The sequence below is a fragment of the Cucurbita pepo genome, chromosome LG19, assembly GCF_002806865.2.
Source record: "Cucurbita pepo subsp. pepo cultivar mu-cu-16 chromosome LG19, ASM280686v2, whole genome shotgun sequence".
In the NCBI taxonomy this organism is placed as follows: Eukaryota; Viridiplantae; Streptophyta; class Magnoliopsida; order Cucurbitales; family Cucurbitaceae; genus Cucurbita; species Cucurbita pepo.
In genome coordinates, this window is record NC_036656.1 from 5,951,092 (window position 1) to 5,960,198 (window position 9,107).

The 9,107-nt window shown below is 37.8% G+C and overlaps 3 protein-coding genes across 4 annotated transcripts; 1 reads left to right on the plus strand and 2 right to left on the minus strand.

The window, feature by feature from the left end:
- Window positions 1–307: 307 nt before the first annotated feature.
- Window positions 308–1,164, plus strand: LOC111781027 (E3 ubiquitin-protein ligase RHA2B-like). Of its 2 annotated transcripts, XM_023661422.1 has the most exons (2): window positions 308–652; window positions 749–1,164. In XM_023661422.1, the coding sequence occupies exons 1-2, from the start codon at window positions 392–394 to the stop codon at window positions 875–877; spliced, it is 390 nt and encodes a 129-aa protein (XP_023517190.1). In that variant the 5' UTR covers window positions 308–391; the 3' UTR covers window positions 878–1,164. The 2 variants fall into 2 exon arrangements, with proteins under 2 accessions (XP_023517190.1, XP_023517189.1); XM_023661421.1 differs by having other exon boundaries at window positions 310–1,164.
- Window positions 1,165–3,196: 2,032 nt separating this feature from the next.
- LOC111781261 lies at window positions 3,197–3,777 on the minus strand. The gene has a single exon (XM_023661758.1). It carries the CDS (start codon window positions 3,659–3,661, stop codon window positions 3,395–3,397), a length of 267 nt encoding a protein of 88 aa, XP_023517526.1. The 5' UTR covers window positions 3,662–3,777; the 3' UTR covers window positions 3,197–3,394.
- Window positions 3,778–5,671: 1,894 nt separating this feature from the next.
- LOC111781260 (phosphopantothenoylcysteine decarboxylase subunit VHS3-like) lies at window positions 5,672–8,945 on the minus strand. Its single transcript, XM_023661757.1, has 3 exons — window positions 8,619–8,945; window positions 7,854–7,992; window positions 5,672–6,395 (listed from the first exon to the last, which is right to left on the minus strand). The coding sequence occupies exons 2-3, from the start codon at window positions 7,971–7,973 to the stop codon at window positions 5,922–5,924; spliced, it is 594 nt and encodes a 197-aa protein (XP_023517525.1). The 5' UTR covers window positions 7,974–7,992; window positions 8,619–8,945; the 3' UTR covers window positions 5,672–5,921.
- Between the last annotated feature and the right edge of the window lie 162 nt (window positions 8,946–9,107).

Sequence of the window (9,107 nt, forward strand, 5' to 3'; positions counted from 1 at the left end):
ATATATATATATATATATATATATATATATATATATATATATATATATATATATATGTAGAGAGAATTAAAAATAAATTAATAAAATATTCTTAATAAATGTCAAAACTCTATTACAATAGTTAAGTAGCACTTGGTAAAGGAATCAAACTTATAATTTAATAATTGCTGGTTTATCCATAAACACGGTTTTAGGGAATTCCACGTGTACTGAACTGAGATTGGTTGCACAGAAATTGTATGAATCCACGAGTGTGAGTTTCTTTTAAGAAAAGAAGAGGAAAAATAAAAATAAAAATAAAGAAAACAGAGGATATAGAGTGCTGAAATTTCAGATAGAGTAAAAAATTGGAAGAATTGGAATCTATCTGTCAATCTCTATCTGGGCAGCCATGGGAGCTCTCTCCGAGTTTTTCTCCCACCTCCACACAATGACCGCCGTCTTCTTCACCCTGTTAATTCTCGAGCTAGTTATTCTCGTTCGCACGATCTTCGGCTTGAGGCCTAACGTCGACAAGCGCGTGATTCCGACGGCGCAGTTTTTGAAACTGATCGAGGAGAAGAATCCGACGATTCGATTCTCCAATAAGATTACCTCCAGTCCCGCCGATCAGTGTGCCGTTTGCCTCTCTGAATTCGAGGAAGGGGAGAAGGTACGGAAATTGCAGTGTAACCACACTTTTCACAAGGATTGCCTTGATAATTGGCTGAAACTCTGTTTCGCTACGTGTCCGCTTTGCCGGAGTAAGGTTTTGCCGGACGATATTGTCGCCGGCTATCACAGGCTGCGGGACCGTGTAGAGTACGACGGGAGCGACGAGGAGCTCATCTTTTTGTTATCAGCATTACATGGTAACAGTATATACAGATTTTTCTAGGGAGAAATCTAATTTCATTTTGTCCATCACAGAAAATAATCAAATAACATAGGATGTTGATTTTGTGTAGATTAACTAGTGAATATTGGTTTCTCCTTGAAACTTGACGAGCAATAGCGTTAGGTAACAGCTCGCTTCTGGTTCGATTGATCTGTTGTTAGATCGAGTAAAATCGTGTATGTTTCTGTTTACCTGTAGTTACTCCAGCCAACCGTTTGATGCTTTGTTTGCTTGATTTCTTCCTACTTTTCCTGGTTCTTCGTCAATGAATCATTAATTTTTTGGGGACAATCAATTTACATCTTGACCAGCACCTTTGTTCCAAAACACATTGAAATCCGCTCTAAGTCATCCAAATCACAGCAACTTTTCTCCACCAGGAAGTTTACTTAGGTTAATCCAAAGGATCTTTCGAAAAATTGAAGACGTTAGTTAGATAATCCATTAGAGTCTCTTGTTATTGGGATTCCTTGGCTACGTAGGGCCAGGACGTGTAGTTATAGATAGTAGATGTGAGTTGGTGGACTAAGTTATGGTGCTCTTACGAGGTAACTAAAGTGGTACATGACAGCATTTATTAAGAACATATAGTGATTAGGAAGAGGAAGTTCATCCAAGTTTAACAGAGTTTCCCTTGATATTTGCATGTGATTTGGGTGGATATGGTAGGAGGAGTAAATGCACTGTTGGTGGGCAGCAATTAAATGCAGGAACAAACAGAAAATTGGCACATCTTCCCTGTCTTTATGCCCCAATAGTGATAGTGAATCCAACCAATCCTGTTAAACTCCAAGGCCTCTGATTTGATGTGCGAACCAGTGACTCCTTTTGGTTCACTATTCAAACTTTGTTCAACCTTATCTCTACAAAAGACGAGGGAATCTCAGAAACCATGTTTAACAACCTTGATTAGGTGACTTTGTAATATCAAGGTTTCTTTACATTTTCAAGGAATTACAACTTTGGAAGTCTTAGCGTTCTCAGAATCAGTCATCGTTGAGAACAACCAAAAACAACACATTTCCCTATGTTTTAGAACTGTTCCCGAGAAGGACTTTGAAACATTTCCTATTCCAAATGTTTGTGGAACCTTTATTCTTCGCATGATGAACTGAATCGTTCTGTAAGTTCCAATTGCACTGAGTGGTTGGTTGCAAAAGATTTGACATTTATTGTCAAATTCCGAAAGTAGATGAACGACTTCAATAGTAATAATAGCACCAAACCAAAAGAACGCATATGGAGGAGATGAATCCTTATCCATTTGGGAAATGGGGTGGCTGAGTTCTTTGTTCTCTGAGTTTGTTGCACGTTGTTGTTGCCCCATTTTGTAACTCGATTTTGTAACTGCCAGAGCAACTTCTAGCAGATATTTTCTGTTTTTGTCTATAACTATATAACTATAGTTGTCAACCTCATAATTTTAAAACAATTTATTATAGAATGTTTGTAATAATTCAAGCCCACTATTAATAGATATTCCGCTTTGGCCGGTTATGTATTACTGTCAATCTCATGGTTTTAAAATGCATCTACTAAGAAATGTTCGCAACAACTCAAACTCACTACTAGTCGATATTGTCTACTTTGGCCTATTAGGTATGCTATCAATTTCATGATTTTAAAACGCATCTATTGGAGAATGTTTATACTAGGCCAAGTTCACTGTTAGCAGATATTGTCCACTTTGACCCATATCGTTATCAATTTCATGATTTTAAAATGCATCGACTGGAAAATGTTTATACCAGGCCAAGTTCACTGCTAGCGGATATTGTCCGCTTTGACCCTTCAATCTCATGGTTTTAAAACACATCTATTAGGGAATGTTTGTAACAGCCCAAGCCCAAGCCCAAGCCCACTGCTAGCAAATATTATTTGTTTTGACCCGTTACGTATCGCTATCAATCTCATAGTTTTAAAATGCATCTAGGGAATGTTTACAATGCCACAAGTTCACTGCCAGCAGATATTGTCCACTTTAGCCGATTACATATCGCTGTTAGTCTCATGATTTGAAACGTGTATACAAGGAATAGACACTTTTCCAAGAAATATTTCATTTTAACTCTCAAAACCATCAAACCAAACCAAGTGAATGATGGGTATGGCAACGCATTTTTACTTGCACATCAGGCTGAACATGTGAAAGCGTTTGAGGACGTTGGTGAGTGTCTAGGATTAAGATTGACTTGAGCATCTGTGATATGTTGGAGTATATTCCGTGTTTAAAAAGTTGAAAAATTAATATAGAAATGTCACTATAATAAACTTTAGAATGATTGAATCATGAAATAATTTAGAATCGTCATTTTAAAGTAGAGTTTCAAATGGAATGGTTCGTGTTTTAGTTCAATGAAAAGGATGATCAATTTGGGTATCCACAAGAAGAAGGAGAGTCGCCGAACCACCATAGGCAGAGTCAGAAAGCAGCCTTAAAAGGGAAACAACAAAGTATAAGATTACAAACAATGCACAAATTGGAATGATTTACAGTATAATACAAAGAAGACGAACTCAGGCGGAGAAGAATCCAGTGGATGCGGCTCGCCCGATTTGGGATTTGGGTTCAAAAACCCATTTGAACTCATTTTGTTGGGCCAATTCCAATTCCAATTCCAATTCCATCATCTTCTTCACCCTACTCGCAGTTGCAGTTGCAGTTGCAGAGATGGAAACCCCAGAAACCAAATCTTGAAGCTCTGCTGCCCCCTTCTGTTCTTGCCTTGGATTCTTCATCCTCCTCTCGTATTCCTCTGCGACCAGAATGGCAATATCCGCCATGGCTGTGTGATCTTCGAAGCTTTTCTTAGTTGATTTTGTAGAGACCCATTTGGGAAGAAGAGAGGAATATATTGAGAGAGTGGGGGATGATTGTGGATAAGGCCGACAAGTCGGTGTAGACTGTATAATACAAATATAAAAAAAAAAGGTGGAGTAATTTATTTTATTTTATTGTATAATTTCCATTTTATTTTATTTTATTTTAACAAATATAATTTGCATTTTCTTATTTTATTGAAGGGTTTTTTTGGAATTACAAAATAAAGCTTATCTTGATGAAAAAGTTTCGGTTTTGGAAGAGAGAAAAAAAAAAAAAAAAGTTTGGTTTGATTTGGTTTGGTTTAATTTGGTTTAGTTGAGGACGTCTCATAAAACCCACTTTAAAAAATTATCTGATTTTAAGTTGGTTAGAGAGGAGAACAAATCATTTCTTATAAATGTGTAAAAATCTCTCCCTAGTAAAATTGTGAAGCTAACGATTTCATATCGGTCAGAGAGGTAGACGCATTTTAAAATTGTGAAGCTGACGACGATACGTAACAAGTCAAAACAAACCGTTAGACTGACAACGATACGTAATAAACCAAAATAGATCGTGAGGAACTATTTTTTATAAAAGTGTAGAAACTTTTTCCTAATAAACACGTTTTAAAATTGTGAAGTTGAATACATAACAAGCAAAAACAGATTGTTAGACTCATGATGATGATAGATAATAGACTTAAATAGATCGTAAAATTGACAATGATACATAATAGTTAGACAATATCTACTCATGCTTTTTTTTTCCATCTTTGTTAGGTATTAGGTAATACGTTGGGGTAGAAAGTAAAGGGAAAGTATCCAATTCTTTGTTTAGTCTATTGGGTCCCATTTTGTTAATCATTTTGGTACGGGAATTAATGGAACTGAGGAAGTGGTTTTTGAGAATGAAAACCGCCAAACAGAACCCAGCAAATGGTTTTCAATCCCAATACCAAAACCACAACACCGACAACGCCTAATTATATCAGATTTCAGATGAGTGTGAGTGATACGTGTCATCTTATTATTTGTCCTTCACGTTAGTTATAAATTTTACCAACAAGTTTGTGCCAGAAAACGTGGCACCGTTTTACAGGTTGTCTTCATGCACCCCGACGCTGACAGTCCACTGATTTTGTTTACTTCATAAAAATTAAATATTTAACTTGCCACTTAATCACTATTTGATCTTTAAACTAAAAAAGAAAGAAAGAAAAGAGCTAAATTGAAGATAAATGAGTAGCCAAACCACAAATAATTGTAAAAAAAAAAACAACGATCTTACATAAAGATGTCTATTTAACACCCGAAGACTATGTAAAGCATAAAGATGTAAGGATATGGCAAAGGACTGGGAGCTGCAACTGAGCAGTAAAAGCATATGGTCAGTTCAGGCTTGAATAGGAACCGCTGCTCTTTCAGGGAAATGAAAACTGGCCCATTTCAAACTAAGACCGATCAAAGGATGATAAAGAGTTAATCCGTTACGTTTTGTTATCAGTCTCATAGTTTTAAAATGTATGTCCTATGAAAAGGTTTAGCCTTACTTCGATCAGTGTCTCCCACTGCTACGGTTTTAAAACGTGTCTCCTATGAAGAGGGTTAACCCTACTTCGACTAATACCTCCACTACTAGCAGATATTGTCCACTGTAACCCGTTATGTAACATCATTAGTCTCATAGTTTTAAAATGCGTCAACTAGGGAGAGACTTCCATGCCCTATAAATAACGTGTCGTTCCCCTCTCCAACTGATGTGTGTTAGCCTTCTTCTTCACAGCTTGCCAGTGGAATAAGTGGGGGAGGAATACGACGATAAACCTGCCATTAAGGAATCAAGGAACAAAAATACATAAAATGGGGCAAGAATGTAGAGAAGAATTACAGCAAAATATGAAAAGAGATGGCCCATCTCCATGAACATGCCGTCTTCCTTCTCCATTATTATGAAGATGGAAGAAAGCAAAATTGCGTATAAGTGGATACTTGAATGCTGTTCTTCTCAAATAGCTACACAGTTCATCATTTACATTAACGCATCCTCCAATTGTGTTGTTTCGTTAATAATTAATAAACGCATTGAAACTAATTGCCATTTTTATCAGAGCTGCAGAAAAAAAAGTTCAGAAAGTACTCTAAATCTCACGCAGCAGAAACATAATTACTAATTTGGAACATAGCCTAACAGACGTCCTCAAGAAGCTAATATTTAAATCAATTAAAAAAGGCCCTAAGTTTACTTCTTCCTCTTCTTGGGAGGCTGGAGTGCTTCCTCGTCTTCATCCTCGTCTTCCTCTTCGTCTTCCTCCTCATCTGCTACTTCATCCTCGTCCTCTCCACCATCGTCGTCGTCTTCTCCATCATCATCCTCGTCATCGTCGTCACCATCATCGTTATCGTCGTCGTCATCACCATCATCATCCTGGTCCTCCCCATCGAACTCTTCTTCATCCTCCCCATTCTCTTCTGCCCCACCAGCTGCACCCTCTTGACTCTTCTTTGAATTACTTTTATTGTTGCCGTTGAGGTTGTTGGCGTACTCGTCTCCTTCGGACGATAAATCCTCTTCATCTTCACCTTCACTTAAGTCCCCATCCCCATCCTCATCATCATCACCATCTTCTTCGGCATCAAGTGGTGTGCAAGATGAGCACTGGGTGGGACTATTCCCTTTCATTCCAGGTTTGATCAGACGAGCCCCAAGGGGTTCCTGCAACAACATTTCCAAGAATACAGTAGTCCATGAGGTTAGGCATATTAGAAACCAACAATATCATTTGCAACTGGTTGTTTGGTTAAGCGAAACAGACAGAAAAACCACATAATATTGCTAAAACAAGACAAGAACTTGATACACCCAATATTGTTAATACAAGATAAGAATTTTCTACCAGTTTATCCGATTCTAAACAATTCAAAAGTCACGAATTGACCAGCTGTAAGTACTACGCAACGTTCTTTTGTTTTACAATTCTTAGTATTGATAAGAAATTATGCTAATTTCTAACAGAATATGCCGCCAATGAGTTCATATGTTAACAGGAATGAATGAATGAATAGCTGCAGAGCATGGCCTCGCATATTTTGATGGTCTACCCTGTTCCTTCAATATGGGAATCTCTGTTTTGTACTTTTACCTTCTCCACTTTTATTCTTAGTATATTTTATTTTCCCCTTGTCTTTTCTTGTCGGGATCTGTTCACCGACCAACGTGATAAGAACCCACTAATAACAACAAGCTTAAACATCAATTGGATGTCAGAAATGGTATCCATTAAGGAGAAGAAAGGCAGGAGGATGGTGGGAAGGAAAAAGCCGATTCTTTTGGGCCTAGAAACCACGTATTACGATTGATTCATAATCCAACTATCCTCATAAAAGTCGCAAATACTCTATTCTTNAAAAAAAAAAAAAAAAAAAAAAAAAAAAAAAAAAAAAAAAAAAAAAAAAAAAAAAAAAAGCCACAAACACTCCATGAACAATTTGATCTCGAGTCCAAAACTTAATATTCAACTCAAAGGCGACATCTTTTAATTGTATACTGAAATTTCCCATCAAACGAATAAATTCTGAAGTATTGCTTTATTAATTCCATTCTCAATTCAAGCTGAAAGCCCCCCCTCAACCACTGGAATGAAAGGAATTGAAAGAGGGTTGTTATGGAGTGTAGTTCAAGTCGTCGGAGTGAGGGTATTTCCGTAAATTTAGCATCGCAAGTCGCCCATCAAGTGGGGTTAATGGAATGATGGCCCAATAGGAAAGATGAAGAGAGAGAGAGAGAGAGAGAGAGAGAGAGAGAGAGAGAGAGAGAGAGAGAGAGAGAAGAACATTCACAAGAATATCCCTCGACGCGTTATTACGGTGATTTCGAGAACAACTCCCAATTTTTCTTTTAAAAAATTATTCAAGTTTTGAACTTTCCATATTATATAATATTTAGAAAAAGAAAGGGGGAAAAGATCAACCAAAATAATCTACACAGGCTAAAGCTTCTACTTTAACGACTCGAGCTCAGCCGTACTCAGCAACAACCCAGTTGGCCAAAGCCAATGGGTTTTATAAGGAAAACAAACCAATCCAAACCATCAAGTAAACAAGATAATCATTAACTAGGCAGACTGAACTTGGTAATAAAAAGGATTAACGTGGAAGTTAAAGAGAAACTTGCCTGAGCCAGGAGCTGGGTGTTGACCAGAGCCGAAGCCAGTAAAGCAGCTAAACCATGACTGGCGCAAGCGAGTGAGCCAGCACCGAACGTGACACCTGCTGAAGCATTTGTTATCTCCATTCGCGCGGCGACTTGTTCCCTGCAAATACATCAANAAAAAAAAAAAAAAAAAAAAAAAAAAAAAAAAAAAAAAAAAAAGATCTGATGAGAGAGCTGGCCACCGTGAGATCTGTCCCCAAAAATTTAAACAGCCATTAAAAGACTGAAAATCATAACAAAGCACCAACTCCATCGGAAATTCTCTCAGTCCCTCAGTCTCTCAGCCAGCACCCTACCGTGTTGATTTGGTAGTTTCTACCGCCTAGGGTTTGACCTTGGACTATAAATCCAAAAAGGCCCATTCTATGATATATTCAAATACCATTTAAAAGCAGAGGAAGTTTTCTGACGCATCCACTTGAAAGAAAAGAGGCGTCGTCTTTCAGTGAAGCACAAACTCTAGAGTCCATAAAGTCAACGGTGAATTCAGCTCAAAAGTGGCAAAAACAACAGGTAAACTAGAAATGAAACTCGGTATTCATAGTAAAACAGCAACAAACCACAGAAAATTCAGTAAAACCATCAACAAACGACCTGGAAACACTAGCAGAGTGAAGAACAAGCAAGGAAGCTGAAGCAAAAAGCAGAAAACAAGAAAAAACGGAAGAAATCAAGCAGAAACAGATAGAGAAAGAAAGCAACAAAGAATTGAGAGCAAAATCATACCGAGAAGACAGATCAGAGCAAGGAGATGGTAGATCTGGACGTATCGGGATCTAAAACCACAGAAAAGAAGCACGAGAAGCAACGTTCATTGTGGACCGTCCGATCGAGATCGAAAAGACACAGAGAAAGGAAGATATAGAATTATCGGCGGCTCTCAGAGAAGGGTGAGAGGGAAGGAAGGGGGGGTAGGGTGGGAGGTAAGGGGAAGTGAGAGAAACGAGAGCGATTACTGGAGACCGACTGCCCGTAATTTTCCAGTCCGGTATCGGGCAGATCGGGCAGCGTCGTAATCTTGTAAAAAAGACCGCGTTTTAAGCTGCCCAATGAGCATCTATGGACAGGTGTGGGTTCGGATAACTTTTCTCATCAATTTTCCCTTTGGTCCTTTTATTTTTTCATTTCTACTTTTTCAGCAACGGGGTTTCCATTTATTACACAACCTCCCCCAACAAAAACTGTTTTTTTTTTTTTTTTTTTTTTTTTTTTTTT

Bases quoted from the DNA above. Each gene is read 5' to 3' on its own strand.
- LOC111781027 (XM_023661421.1), top strand. From the start codon at position 392: ATGGGAGCTCTCTCCGAGTTTTTCTCCCACCTCCACACAATGACCGCC.
- LOC111781261 (XM_023661758.1), bottom strand. From the start codon at position 3,661: ATGGCGGATATTGCCATTCTGGTCGCAGAGGAATACGAGAGGAGGATG.
- LOC111781260 (XM_023661757.1), bottom strand. From the start codon at position 7,973: ATGGAGATAACAAATGCTTCAGCAGGTGTCACGTTCGGTGCTGGCTCA. The intron at 6,396-7,853 runs GCAAGTTTCTCT...ATGTTGTTGCAG, and splicing joins ACACCCAGCTCCTGGCTCAG to GAACCCCTTGGGGCTCGTCT.